This window comes from Rhinoraja longicauda, chromosome 16, assembly GCF_053455715.1.
Source record: "Rhinoraja longicauda isolate Sanriku21f chromosome 16, sRhiLon1.1, whole genome shotgun sequence".
NCBI lineage: Eukaryota > Metazoa > Chordata > Chondrichthyes > Rajiformes > Arhynchobatidae > Rhinoraja > Rhinoraja longicauda.
This window is the reverse complement of record NC_135968.1, coordinates 8,021,601-8,036,812: the sequence shown is the minus strand read 5'-3', so window position 1 is coordinate 8,036,812 and position 15,212 is coordinate 8,021,601. Positions and strand designations below refer to the sequence as shown.

At 45.3% G+C, this 15,212-nt stretch overlaps 1 protein-coding gene across 4 annotated transcripts in view; it reads right to left on the bottom strand.

Annotated features, from left to right (window-relative positions):
* atad1b (ATPase family AAA domain containing 1b) overlaps positions 1–14,978 on the bottom strand; it is a 37,968-nt gene extending 22,990 nt beyond the window's left edge. Inside the window, exons 1-2 of one of the 4 annotated variants that reach the window (XM_078413148.1) lie at positions 14,738–14,978; positions 6,352–6,530 (exon numbers count right to left, since the gene is read on the bottom strand). In XM_078413148.1, coding sequence (XP_078269274.1) covers positions 6,352–6,525 — 174 coding nt within the window. In that variant the 5' untranslated portion in view covers positions 6,526–6,530; positions 14,738–14,978. Of the gene's footprint in view, positions 1–6,351; positions 6,531–14,232; positions 14,363–14,463; positions 14,556–14,641 lie in introns of those variants that run through there. The other 3 variants (XM_078413147.1, XM_078413149.1, XM_078413150.1) reach the window with 3 other exon arrangements.
* Between the last annotated feature and the right edge of the window lie 234 nt (positions 14,979–15,212).

Here is a 15,212-nt window from a genome sequence, read left to right as displayed (position 1 = left end):
ACTGCAGATGCTGGTTTAAACATAGAAAATAGGTAGAGGAGGAGGCCATTCGGCCCTTCGAGCCAGCACCGGTTTAAACTGAAGATAGACACATAAAGCTGGAGTAACTCAGTGGGACAGGCAGCATCTCTGGAGAGAAGGAGTGGGTGACGTTTCGGGTCGAGACTCTTCTTCATTGCTACTTTTTTTGCATGTCTTTCATTCATTTGTTCTACATCTCTCTGCATCATCGCCTACATCATTGTTCTACATCATCGCCTCTTTCCTCTTTCCTGTGACCCGAAACGTCACCCATTCCTTCTCTCCAGAGATGCTGCCTGCCCCGCTGAGTTACTCCAGCTTTTTGTGTCTATCTCCAGGATAGCATGTTGCCTTCCTCGTGCCACGGTCTAGGATGTCTCACGGAGCAGCTGTAGGACATTCCCAAACGGGAGAGGGAGACGTACAGGTTTGTAGGTTAATTGACTGGGTAAAATGTTTTTTTTTTTTTTAATTTAATTTTTTTTTAAAAATTGTCCCTAGTGTGTGTAGGATAGTGTTCATGTGCGGGGATCGCTGGGCGGCGCGGACTCGGTGGGCCGAAGGGCCTGTTTCCGTGCTGTATCTCTAAATCTAAAATCTAAATCTAAATCAAAGGTCATCGTGCATATGTCCACGAATGACATAGATGGGGAAAGGGATGAGATCCTGCAGAGTGAATATAGGGATGTTTAGGAAGGAACGGCAGATGCTGGTTTAACCCGAAGATAGACACAAAAAGCTGGAGTAACTCAGCGGGGTCATGCTGCATCTCTGTAGAGAAGGAATGGGCGACTTTTCTCGACCTGAAACATCGCCCATTCCATCCCTCCAGAGATGCTGCCTGTTCCGCTGCCTGCTCCAGCTTTTTGTGACTACCTTAGAGTGAATATGGGGAGTTGGGCAAAAGATTAAAAGCAGGACGTCAAAAGATGGTCTTCTCTGGATTATTTCCAGTGCAAAGTGCCGGTGAGCATAAGAATAGAACAGATAAATGTATGGATCAGGAATTGGTGCAGAGGGCAGGGTTTCAGATTCTTGGACCACTTGGATCTCTTCAGAAGCCTAACTTGTACAACATCTGCATTCCTCCAATGGATAAACCCAGTGTGAAACAGGTCCAGTTGAACAATACAAATAGCAGGAAAGAAGCAATACAAAATAAATATATATTCAATATCCATTGCTATCCCAGAGCGGATAACTAATCGCTATATATGTCGTAATTTAGATACAAAGAACTGCAGATGCTGACTTAAACTAAAGATGGACACAAAGTGCTGGAGTAACTCAGCAGGTCAGGCAGCATCTCTGGAGAAAAAGTGATGTTTCGGGTCGGGACCCTTCCTCATAGTCCAGTCCTTTTCCTTAAGAGATGCTGCCTGACCCGCTGAGTTGCTCCAGCACTTTTGCTATACCTTTTTTGCTCCACCTTTGCTATAAATGTCACCCTTTATTTACAAATCTGACGAGGCTTCTTCAGCTGCAAGAAACTACTTGCCTCAGAACCAGCAACAACCAATATTACCATCTCATAATTATATCAGGTTGTGCTTTCCTCATTTGTAAATACAAAATAAGCTACAATTAGCCACTTCAGTCCATTGCTAATTGAGTTGGTAGAGGGTGTGGTTGGTGACATTAATTATGGAGTTGCTGCGGCCTTAATGCGTGGGAGTATATCAGGATAACATCTTTTAAAAATATGTGATAAGGCTTGGACCCGATAGATCATGATCTCATGGCAGTTTTCTAAAGTAATAAAATCGACTGTTTTAAATGGAAAATAAACTAACTGAACGATTGCCTGTTCCCTGGGTGCTCTGGTTCATTCCACACTCCAAAGTACAGGTCTGTCGGTTAATTGGCTTCAGTAAAAATTGTAAATTGCGCCTAGTGTATCGGATAGTGCTAGTGTACGGGATCACTGGTCAGTGCGGACTCGGTGGGCTGAAGGGCCTGTTTCCGAACTGTATCTTTAAACTATACTCATTGAACATGAGACAGACTGAACAGCAAATGTGGAAATGCAACTAAAGCACAAACCTGCAATCCCCATTTTTTAGAACTAGATTTGAAGATCATAAGAGATAGGAGTAGAATTAGGCCATTCAGCCCATCAAGTCTACACCATTCAATCATCTATCTCTCCCTCCTAACCCCATTCTCATGCCTTAACCCCATGACCTCTGATACCCGTACTAATCAAGAATCTATCTATCTCTGCCTTAAATATATCCACTGACTTGGCCTCCACAGCACTAAACGTTATTCCCTTCATTCTGTTTCTGTACACTGTGGACGGCTTGATTGTAATCATGTATTGCCTTTGGCTGACTGGATTCTTTTCACTGCACTTCGCTACATGTGATAATAATATACTAAACTAATTGACTAAACTTTCCCCTCGTCATAAATGACATGAAGTTGGACACTGCTCAGAAAATGTCTTTGACATTATATTTTACTCATCCCACAGATCTCAAGTCAAGTCACTCTCCCCCTCTCTAAATACTACAGGTCATAGAGTGATACAGCATGGAAACAGACCCTTCGGCCCAAACTGCCCACACTGACCAACAAGTCCCAGCTACACTAGTCCCACCTGCCCGAGTTTGGCTCGTATCCCTCCAAACCTGTCCTATCCATGTACCTGTCTAACTCCAGAGATGTTGCCTGTCACGCCGAGTTACTCCAGCATTTTGTGGCTATGCAGTTTGAAGTTGTCCTATAGCATAAGTATGTAAAAAGCAGTTCAGGTACTACTTTGGCATTGGGCTTGGTTTTCTTGGTTGAGCGCTTATCCTGGTGTTGTAGCACATACTTTGTAGGATTTAACAGTAATCACAAGGCCCACCTCACATTCTGGTTACCCCATTACAGGAAGGATGTGGAGGCTTTTGAAAGGATGGCTTTCCAAAGAATCCTTCGGAAATGATTTACCAGAATGATGCCTGGATTAGGGGCCGTTAGTTACAGGGAGAGGTTGGACAAACTTGGATTGTTTTCTATGCAATGCTGGAGTTGAAGGGAGACCTGATAGCAGTATTTAAAATGATGAGAAGCAGAGACAGGGTAGACAGTCAGAATCTTTTACCCAGGATAGAAATATCAAATACTAGAGGGAATAAATGAAAGGCGAGAAGGGCAAAGCTTAATAGAGATATGCAGGGCAAGTTTTTTTTACACACATAGAGTGGTGAGTGCTTGGAAGGCGTTGCTAGGGATGGTGATAGAGGCAGGTATGATAGTGGCATTTAAGACACTTTTGGATACGCACATGCATATGCATGGAGTGGAGAGATTTAGATTTTAGATTTAGAGATACAGCGCGGAAACAGGCCCTTCGGCCCACCGAGTCTGCGCCGCCCAGCGATCCCCGCACATTAACACTATCCTACACACACTAGGGACAATTTATTTTAATTTTTTTTACATTTGCCCAGCCAATTAACCTGCATACCTGTACGTCTTTGGAGTGTGGGAGGAAACCGAAGATCTCGGAGAAAACCCGCAAAGGTCACGGGGAGAACGTACAAACTCCGTACAGACGGCGCCCGTAGTCAGGATCGAACCTGAGTCTCCGGCGCTGCATTCGCTGTAAGGCAGCAACTCTACCGCTGCGCCACCGTGCCGCCCTTAATATGGATTATACGCAGGCAGATAAGAGATGGCCTTGGCATCGTGTTCGGCAAAGACAGTGTGGGCAAAGGGCCTGTACCTGTGCTGTGCTGCACCATTCTATAATCCATACACAAAACTGGATTGAAAACTGGACAGAGCAGAGATTGAAGCTTAAAAAAAAAACCTCACCATTATTTTGTACAGGAAATTACAAAGATACAGTACGAAACAATCTCATCTGGAAGAAGGTAACTCACTTGTTAACTGTAAATGTGATATAGCACTGACATGCAGACAGCTCTCTCAGCAATTGGCCATAAAATGTAAAACAGAAGAACGCACTCTTTCACTGCAAAATTAGTTGGCATCTTGAAGCTTTCACGTTGTTCGGATTAATTTTTTTATATGTATTAAGGAACTGCAGATGCTGGTTTAAACCAAAGATAGACACAAAAAAGCTGGAGTAACTCAGCGGGACGGGCAGCATCTCTGGAGAAGGAATGGGTGACGTTTCCGGTCGAGACTCTTACACGGCTTTACGCAAGATGTGTGGATTTCGATATCTTGGATCAGTTAGACTTGACTTTACTTTGGACTTTAGAAATACAGCGCGGAAACTGGCCCTTCGGCCCACCGAGTCCACACCAACCCCGCACACTAACACTATCCTACACACTAGGGACATTTTACAATTTTACTGGCCATTTAACCTGCCAACCTGGAGAAAAGGAATAGGAGACGTTTCAGGTTGAAACTCTTCTTCAGACTGAAGTCAGAGGAGAGGGAGAGAGTTCCCTCTCCCCCGGACTTTCGGTTTGAAGAAAGACCTTGATCCGAAACGTCACTTATTCCTTTTCTCCAGAGATGCTGCCTCACCCGCTGAGTTACTTTTTTGTGTCTAGTTTCAGTGTCTTTGGAGTGCGGGAGGAAACCGAAGCACCAGGAGAAACCCCACGCAATCAGAGGGAGAACGTACAGACTGCGTACAGATAGCACGGGTAGTCAGGATCGAACCAGGGTCTCCGGCACTGTAAGGCAGCAACTCTACCGCTGCACTACCGTGCCGCCCATGACCCTCCTCAGCCATGACACCCGCGATGCCTATTTTGGTCTGCGTGTATTATAGATCTTTTTTTAAGAAAGGATAGGTTCACTGATTCTTAAATCTCATGTGTAGTACCACAAATGAAAAAAATACTTGGTTTGTCAATTAATTTTAATCTACTGAGATATGAGTACTTTAAGATACATCCCAGCCTTTGGTGAAAGGAAGTATCTGATCTCAATCTCATTTATTTATTTGCTGCATGTTAACCAGCCAACAAAATACGAGATCTCAAATCAATACCGTGCGAATGTAAGTAAGCAGTAATGTAGAGTCCCCATCCTCCTATTCCTGGCCTACTTGTACCAACTAAAACCTGTTAATGCATCAAAATTGCAGCTTATTCTTTTCACCATTTAATGAAGAAATAAAATCTTGTGTGGGACAAATGCTTAGTGACATTGAGATTTTGATCATTAGGTGTCAACTAACTACTTTAAATAGCTTCGCCTACATTTCTCAACCAAATTATTGTGTCAATTTCTGGTCATTAGATGGCCTTGTCGTGCAGGTTTATGAACAGCTCACCCTCATTTGTGTTCTTCATTTTAATATACAAAATATATTCAGCAACTGGCAACTTCAAGGGCATCTAACAAATGACAAATATCTCAACTCATCAGGTCATACAGCAACAGTGGAGGGTGTGGATAGGAGACGTTTAGGCTAGGGACCCTTCTTAGGTTGAAACGTTGCCTATCTATGTCCTCCGTAGATGTTGCCGAGCCATTGAGTTCCTCCAGCACTTTGTGCTTTGCTCAAGATTCCAGCATCCGCAGTTCCTTGTATCTCCAAGTATTTCAACTGTAACTTCTTATAAGTTATATGAGAACTTATAACTTCTCATAAGTTATAGGCGCAAGGTAAGGACATTCAATCATGGCTGATCTATCCTCTCAACCCCATTCTCCTGCCTTCTCCCCATAAACCATGACACCCTTACTAATCAAGAATCTGTCAGTCTCCGCCTTAAAAATATCCATTGACGGCCTCCACAGCCTTCAGTGAATGTATCTGTGTGTCTTGTGCTTTTTAATGTCTACTGCCGGACCCTGACGTGAGAGGACGCTGGCGTTGAGTATTGGCCGCTTTTCCGTCAGGATAGTTTGTCTGTTTGTTTCTATGTTAATTGTTTTTGTAAAGCGCTTTGAGCATGTGATAAGGCGCTATATAAAATAAATGGATTATTATTATTATTATTATTATTAATTCCACAGGTTCGCCACCATTTGACTAAAGAAATTCCTCCTCATCTCCTTTCTAAAGGTACATCCTTTTATTCTGAGGCTGTGACCTCTAGTCCTTGCCTCTCCCACTAGTAGAAACATCCTTTCCACATTCACTCTAACCAGGCCTTTCATGAACATTCTGTTCATATACGTAATATACATCTTACAGCCGATAATAGTACATCAGGTTATAAATAATTGTACAAAATGAGAAAAGGCTAAAAATATTCTAAACCAACTTAATTGAACATTAATGTATATCAATGTATATAGATGTAGATTAATTGAGAAAAGGGTCCTTTTGGCACTCCTCAACCATGTTGCCTATGATGACTATTTTGGTCTGTGTGTGTTATAAATTGAAACAAAACAAACCTGTTTCTGTGCTTCCACTTTCTGTTTTCTTGTAGGATCAATGGCATCTACCATCCATTTGATGGTGTAGTAAGTCACGGCACCAAATATTGTCAGGCGAAAGATTAAGCCAAAGATTTCATTCCGTGTCAAGGGTCGGGCGAAGGACTCCGTTGGGATATCTTTTAAGACCATCTTTGCTGCAAGATAAATGGTGGAGAGGGTTGTAAGAAAACATACAACGTGATAGTCAATTTTCCAGCTATCAGAGTCATGGAGCTGCACTGTTCAGCGATAGATAGGACATTCGGCCAATGCCAACCATGATGCCTACTTAGTTTAGTTTAGAGATACAGCGCGGAAACAGGCCCTTCAGCCCACCGAGTCCGCACCGACCAGCAATCCCCGCACACTAACACTACCCTACACACCCTCTAGGGACAATTTACACTTGTACCAAGCCAATTAACCTACAAACCTGTATGTCTTTGGAGTGTGGGAGGAAACCGAAGATCTTGGAGAAAACCCAAGCAGGTCACGGGGAGAACCGAGAGCACCCGTAGTCGGTATCAAACCCGGGTCTCTGGTGCTGCAAGCGCTGTAAGGCAGCAATTCTACCGCTGCGCCACCATGCCGTCCAATTTAGTTTATTGTCGCATGTACCGAGGTACAATGAAACGCTTTTTTGTGCGAGCTATCCAGTCGGCCAAAAGACTATACTTGATTACAATCAACTCAACCATAGTGTGCAGATACAGGATAAAGAGAAAAAAGTTTAGTGCAAGACAAAATCCAGCAGAGTCCGATTAAAGATAGTCCAAGGGTCTCCAATGAGGTAGATGGTAGGTCAGGACCGTTCTCTGGTTGGTGGTAGGATGGTTCAGTTGTCTGATAACAGCTGGGAAGAAACTGTCCCTGAATCTGGAGGTGTGTGTTTTCACACTTCTGTACCTCTTGTCCGATGGGAGAGGAGGGAGTAACCGGGGTGTATCCCTATCCAAATCGCTTTTTGTCTTTTAAAAAATGTAATTGCTTCTGTCTCTACCACTTCATCTGTTAGCTTATTGCACATAACCACCACCACTGTGGGAACAATGTACCCCTCAGATCTCCTTTAAATTCCTCTCCCTTATGTCCTTTAGTTTCAGACTCCCTATCAAAGAAAATAAAGTCTACCTACCCTTTCTATGCCCCCTTGTAATCTTATAAACGTCTGTAAGGTCATTCCTCAGCCTTCAATATTCCAGTGAGAATAAATGCAGCCTATTCAATATCTCCTTCTAAGTGGAGCCCTCCATTCCAGGCAACATCCAGGTGAATCTCTTCTGCACTCTCTCTTTCCCTCAATTGCTATCACGTCCTTTCCGTATAGTAACGACCAGAACACAATACTTCAAGTGCAGCCTGATCAATGTTTTGTCCAGCTGCAAGAAGACATCCCAAACGTCATTCTCAGAACTTCACACATGTTCACAAGTTATTGGTGTAGAATAAGGCCGGCCCATCAAGTCTACTCCGCCATTCAATCATGGCTGACCCCTGCCTCCTAATCCCATTTTCCTGCCTTCTCCCCATGACCCTTGACACCCGTTCTAATCAAGAATTTGTCTATATCTGCCTTAAAAACATCCACTGACTTGGCCTCCACAGCCCTCTGTGGCAATGAGTTCCACAGATTAACTACCCTCTGACTAAAGAAGTTCCTCCTCACCTCCTTTCTAAAAACGCCCTTTAATTCTGAGACTATGACCTATGGTCCTAGACTCTCCCACCAGTGGAAACATCCTTTCCACATCCACTCTATCCAAGTCGTTCACGATTCTGTAAGTTTCAATGAGGTCCCCCCTCATCCTTCTACACTCTCCGGCGCTGCAAGCGCTGTAAGAAAGCACACCGACAGCTCCACTTCTTTAGAAGGCTTTGGAAGTTTGGCATTTGTTGGAAGGAACTGCAGATGCTGGTTTACACTGAAGATAGACACAAAATGCTGGAGTAACTCAGCGGGTCAGGCAGCATCTCTGGAGGGAAGGGACCTGCGACGTTTGTGGTCGGAACACTGAGCAGACTGAAAAAGAGTCCCAACCCAAAACATTTCCTGTCCACTCCCTCCAGGGATGCTGCCTGACCCACTGAATTACTCCAGCATTTTGTGTTTTACTTGGTTTAGTTTAGAGATAGGGCATGGAAACAGGTCCTTCGGCACACCGAGTATGCGCCGACCTGCAATCACCCGTACACTAGTTTTAGATTTTTATTTAGAGATACAGCGCAGAAACAGGCCCTTCGGCCCACCGGGTCCGCGCCGCCCAGCGATCCCCGCACATTAACACTATCCTATAACCACTAGGGACAATTCTTTTTTTACGTTTGACCAGCCAATTAACCTACATACCTGTACATCTTTGGAGTGTGGGAGGAAACCGAAGATCTCGGAGAAAACCCACGCAGGTCACGGGGAGAACGTACAAACTCCGTACAGACGGCGCCCGTAGTCAGGATCAAACCTGAATCTCCGGCGCTGCATTCGCTGTAAGGCAGCAACTCTACCGCTGCGCCACCGTGCCGATCTATCCTACACACTAGGGATAATTTAGAGAAGCCCATTAACCTACAAACCTGCAAGTCTTTGGGATGTGGGAGGAAACCAGAACACTCGGAGGAAATACACACAGCCGCAGGGGGAACGTGCATACTCCGTACAGACAGCACCCGTAGTCAGGATTGAACCCGAATCTCTGGTGCTGCAAAGCTCCACTGTTCTGCCCTCGGATATGAGATTCAATGATACACGGTCATGGAGCTCTATTTGTGGTCAGCATTCATCATGATTTATTCTGTGCATTCTTCAAAATGCTCTATTCGTTCTGACAAATATAACCCCTCTAAGAAATCACCGCACAGAAGTGTTCACGCCAGCTGTTTGTTAAATCTTGAGGCATTGACTGTACGAACCATACTCAACGACAAAGACAAAATAAAGAGATGGTGCCCAAAATGTTTTCCTGGTTCTGTGCTGCAAATGGCAGAAATTGTATTATGGGGAGAATGGAAGGAGGAGGGTTGAGCACATTTGAGCCAGAAGATCAGAATCAATGGTAGGGGTCTGATGATATTCTAGGAAAGACAATAGGTGCAGGAGGAGGCCATTCAGCCCTTCGAGCCAGCACCGCCATTCAATGTGATCATGGCTGATTATTCTCAATCAGTACCCCGTTCCTGCCTTCTCCCCATACCCCCTGACTCTGCTATCCTTAAGAGCTCTATCTAGCTCTCTCTTGAATGCATTCAGAGAATTGGCCTCCACTGCCTTCTGAGGCAGAGAATTCCACAGATTCACAACTCTCTGACTGAAAAAGTTCTTCCTCATCTCAGTTCTAAATAGTGGGGTTATTAAGGCAAGTTCGAACAGTTCGAAAGAGTGGAGTTATTAAGGCAAGAGAATTAAAAAAATAGAGTGGGTGGGTGGAAAGACTTCTGAAAGTGCCCACGCATTGAAGACCAGCTGTGGCTGGTTTGACATTTCAAAAATGACTGGCCCTTAATAATATTTACTTCATGGGGAGAGGCAACGTGCAGATACCATGGCAGCAGAACACTTTCCCATGAGCTGAAATGATTCATTGAAGATAGATGCTCAAATAAGTGTTTAAGTTTAGGCTAATTATTGTCATGTGTACCAAGGTACAGTAAAAAGCATAGTTTGGCATGCTATTCAATCAGATCAGATATAAGGAATAGTAGAATTAGGCCATTCGGCCCATCAAGTCTGCTCCGCCATTCAATCATGGCTGAGCTATCTCTCCTTCCGAACCCCATTCTCCTGCATTCTCCCCATAACCTCTGACACCTGTACTAATTAACGGCACGGTGGTGCAGCAGTAGAGTTGCTGCCTTACAGCGAATGCAGCGCCGGAGACTCAGGTTCGATCCTGACTACGGGCGCCGTCTGTACGGAGTTTGTACGTTCTCCCCGTGACATGCGTGGGTTTTCTCCGAGATCTTAGTGTGTGTAGGATAGTGTTAATGTGCGGGGATCACTGAGCGGCGCGGACTCGGGGGGCCGAAGGGCCTGTTTCCGCGCTGTATCTCTAAATCTGTATCTCTAAATCTAATCAAGAACCTGTATACCACATAGATTCAATCAAATCACTCTCAAGTACAATAGATAGAGCAAAGGGGAAGGTACTACGTGTAGAATATAGTTCTCAGCATTGTAGCGCATCAGTTCCATAGACAAAGTCCAATGTCCTCAATGGGGTAGAGGTGAATCGGACAGTACCCTAAGTCATGGAGGGACTGTGCAGAAACCTGATTACAAACGGGAAGAAGCTGTTCCAGAGTTTGGCGGAGTGTGCTTTCAAGCTTCTGCAGGAAGAGAGCAAAAGTAGGTGGAATGGCTAGGGTAGTACAAGTCTTTGATTATGTTGGCTGCTTTTCTGAGGCACCATGAAGTGTAGACGGAGTCAATGGTGGGATGTCTGGTCTGTTTGATGGACTGGCTACATCTACAACTCTCTGCAATTTCTTGCCGTCTTGGGCTGAACTGTTCCCAAAGCCATGCTTTGGAGCGGCTGGTAGTGCTGCTGCATCACAGCGCCAGAGACCCTGGTTTGATTCTGACCTCGGGTGCTGTCTGTGTGGAGTGTGCACGCTCTCGCTGTGTCCATGTAGGGTTCCTCCAGTTTCCTCCCACATCCCAAAGACATGCAGATTTGTAGATTAATTGGCCTCTGTAATTTGCCCCCAAGAGCGAAGGGAGTGGATGCGAAAGTGGGATAACATAAAACTAACGTGAACAAGTCATAGAGAGACAGTGTTGAAACAGGCCCTTCAGCCCAACACGTCCACACCGGCCAACATGTCCCAGCTACACCAGTCCCACCTGTCTGTGCTCGGTCCATATCCCCCCAAACCTGTCCTATCCATGTACCTGTCTGTTTCTTAAACCTTGGGATAGTCCCAGCCTCAACTACCTCCTCTGGCAGCTTGTTCCATATATCCACCACCCTTTGTGTGAAAATGTTACCCCTCAGATCCCTATTAAATCTTTTCCCCTTCACCTTGAACTGTCCTCAATTCCCCTGTCCTCAATTCCCCTACTCTGGGCAAGAGACTCTGTGCATCTACCCGATCTATTCCTCTCATGATTTTGTACACTTCCATAAGATCACCCCTCATCCTCCTGCACTCCAAGGGATAGAGGCCCAGCCAACTCAACCTCTCCCTTTAGCTCACACCCTCTAATCCTGGCAACATCCTCGTAAATCTTCACTGAACCCTTTCAAGCTTGAAAGGGTGATCGATGGTCAGCATGGATTCATTGGGCCGATGCTATAACGAAACAAGCTGTGATGCAACCCGACAGTATGCTTTCTATGGTACATCTGTAGATGTTTGTAAGAGTTACTTACAAGAGACATGGATAGGACAGGTTTGGAGGGACATAAAGCTAATTTGGGCAGGTGGGACTAGTGTAGCTGGGAATGCAAGTATGGAGGGAACAATGGGCACAAATAGGCGGCATGGTGGCGCAGCGGTAGAGTTGCTGTCTTACAGCGCTTGCAGTGCCAGAGACCCAGGTTCGATCCTGACTCTGGGTGCTGTCTGTACGAAGTTTGTATGTTCTCCCCGTGACCGAGTGGGTTTCCCCCGAGATCCTCAGTTTCCTCCCACACTCCAAAGACGTACAGGTTTGTAGGTAAATTGGCTTGGTATAAATGTAAAAAAATGGCCCTAGTGTGTGTAGGATAGTGTTAATGTGCAGGGATTGCTGGTCAGTGCGGACTTGGTGGGCCTGTTTCTGCGCTGTATCTCTAAACTAAACTAAATTGGGAACCTTTGCTGCAACTAATATAGGATGCTAGCGATATTAAACAAAGTATTTATTGTGCAGAGTTTTGGTCCTTTATTTGTGAGAGGATATGCTACATTAGCAGACGATCCTCTAGGCTAACTATCATGAATAACATTACTTTGGAGATGTTGAGAATTACATCTGTGTTGAACTGCAAGAATGGAAGGCAAGAACAAGTGGAACCATAAGATGCTGGTGCAAAATTAGGCCATTTGGCCCATTGAGTCTGTTCTGCTATTCAATCATGGCCGATTATTATTCTCTCCGAACCCTACTCTTCGCCCTTTTCCCTGTAACCTTTGACATCCTTACTAAGCAAGAACCTATCAAGCTCCACTTTAAAAGTATCCATTGACTTGGCCTTTGCAGCCATCTGTGGCAATGAATTCTACAGATTCACCACCCCCTGCCTAAAGAAATTCCTCATCTCCATTCTAAAAGGAACATCCTTTTATTCTGAGGCTGTGCCCTCTGGTTCTACTCTCCCACTACCAGAAATATCCTCTCCACATTCACTCTATACAGGCTTTTCATCATTTGGTAGGTTTCAATGAGAATCCTCTTTATCCTTCTAAACTCCAGTGAGTACAGCCCCAGAGCCATTTCCTTGAATTGGGAACAAGAAGCAAGAAAAAAACTAATTGACAAGTACAGACACAAAATGGTGATGCAACTCAGGAGGTCAGGCAGTGTCTCTGGAGAAAATGTATAGGTGACATTCCAGTTCAGAACCCTTCTTCAGACTTAAGAGAAACCATCCAATGACACATGGGATGAAATATGAAGGTGTTATTGCCAGGCCAGATGCATAGGAATAAACAAACAAGTGGATGGAGTCAAAGATAGACACAAAATGCTGGAGTAACTCAGCGGGTCAGGCAGCATCTCTGGGGAAAAGGAATAGGTGACTTTTCGGGTCAGAACCATTCTTCGGATTGAAAGATAGAAACCGATGACCTCGTGAAGGTTGGAGGCCATAACAGCTCATTGTTGGCTGGGGAAGATATGCTTACGACAGGGATAGAAGGTGGTGAACAGTGGAATTAGTAGGATGACCTGGGTGGGGGTGAGGGAGAGGAATGCAGGAGTTAATTGAAATCAGAGAAATCAATGTTCATTGGTTGTAAGCTGCCCAAGCGAAATATGAGGTGCTGTTCCTCCAATTTGTGTGTGGCCCCACTCTGACAATGGATGAGGCCCAGGACAGAAAGGTCAGTATGGGAATGGGAGATAAAATGTTTGGCAACCAGGCGATCACGTAGCCCAAGGTGAACTGCCTTGAATGGATGGAGTTCTTCCACACACAATCCCCAGGTATTTCCTGGAATTTTTGCTTTAGTTTCAAAATCCAACATCTACAGTGTTTCATAAGGTCATAAGGAATAGGAGTAGAATTAGGCCATGGCTGATCTCTCCCGCCAAACCCCATCTTCCTGCCTTCTCCCCATTACCTCTGAAACCGGTATTAATCACGCATCTTTCTATCTCTGCCTTAGAAATATCCACTGACGGCTTCCACAGCCTTCTGTGGCAAAGAATTCCAGATTCACCACCCTCTGACTAAAGAAATTTCTCCTCATCTCCTTTTCATTCTGAGGCTATGACCTCTAGTCCTAGACTCTCCCAATAGTGGAAGCATCCACTCTATCCGAGCCTTTCACTATTCTGTACGTTTCAATGAGGTCCCCCCTCATTCTTCTAAATTCCAGCGAGTACAGTTTCAGTTTCCAATTATTCCACGCACCCAAATGAAAATAAAACCAGCATAAAATAAATCGCATAAACATTCTCGTTTCTGCGGCAGTCTGTTCCTACCGCCAAAAAGGAACATTAATTATTTTATAATGATAATAAAATATCATGAAATGGCAGAGATTTAGGGGGAACAGTGGGAGGACGTGGTGACACAAGTCAGTCAAGTCAGACATGCGGAACACATTTCACTGCGTCACGTTGAAATAATAATAGATATTTTGTTTGGTTGCGTTTCGGTTTTTTTTAAAGACAACCTTTGAGTGGGGGGGGGGGGGGAGTGTTGATCTCCTTACAAGCAAGCGGGCCCGCAAGTGTTCAGACATCCAAGACCTTGAGTGAACTTCCAGGGTCATTTTTCCACACTGACTGTTCTGGTGGGTGAGGGCGGTTTTATGAACATCTCCGGGCAGGACAGGTCGCGTCGACCCGACCTCTGGTTGGACATGGTGACATCAGAAACAATATACATAGATATAATTCAAATGGGTTTTTGAATTGGTTAATCAATTCAACGGAGGGCCCACCTCAAGGTTAAAGTGGTGGCGGCGGCGGCGAGAGCCCCCCTAGCTGAGCGTCCGCCCGGCCAGGCGCGGCCAGGCGGTCTGACAAGCGTTCGGTGTCCGGCGCAATGATATCCCCCACCCTCCCCCCCCCCCCCCCCCGGGGAAAGCGGCCCTCTGTTCGAGCCGATGCCCAACCGACCTGAGTGCTTGTATTCTGCCGACAAAGGGCGCCCGTTCCCCGGGAGGTGATGAGAAGCAGGGATGGCGGCGGCGGCGGCTCCTCACACTGACTCACCTGGGCCTAAAGCGAGGAAATGCGCATGGTTGGCCGGCCCCGGCGCCGGCCCGCTTCCGTGTCCTCCTCCACACAACGTACGGGCAACAATAAACCCTCAACGTGGTTCCGACGACTCGTCAAGAGAGTTGAGTGAGTTTAAAGAGAAGGGTCCCGACCACCCCAAGACTCGGTCACCAGTCAATACAATGTCCTCCACAGATGCTGAGTTACTCCAGCACTTTGTGTCTCAACCTATCCATGGTCCTCCAGAGATGCTGCCTGACCCGCTGAGTTACTCCAGCACTTTGTGTCTTTTAAAAAAAATTGTAAACCAACATCTTAAGTTAAGGTGTAATTGGAGAAACAAGGAACTGCAGATGTTTCTTTACCAAAAAAAAATAATACAAAGTGTTGGAGTAACTCAACCTATCCATGTTCTCCAGAGATACTGCCTGGCCCGCTGAGTTACTCCAGCACTTTGTGTCTTTTTGTT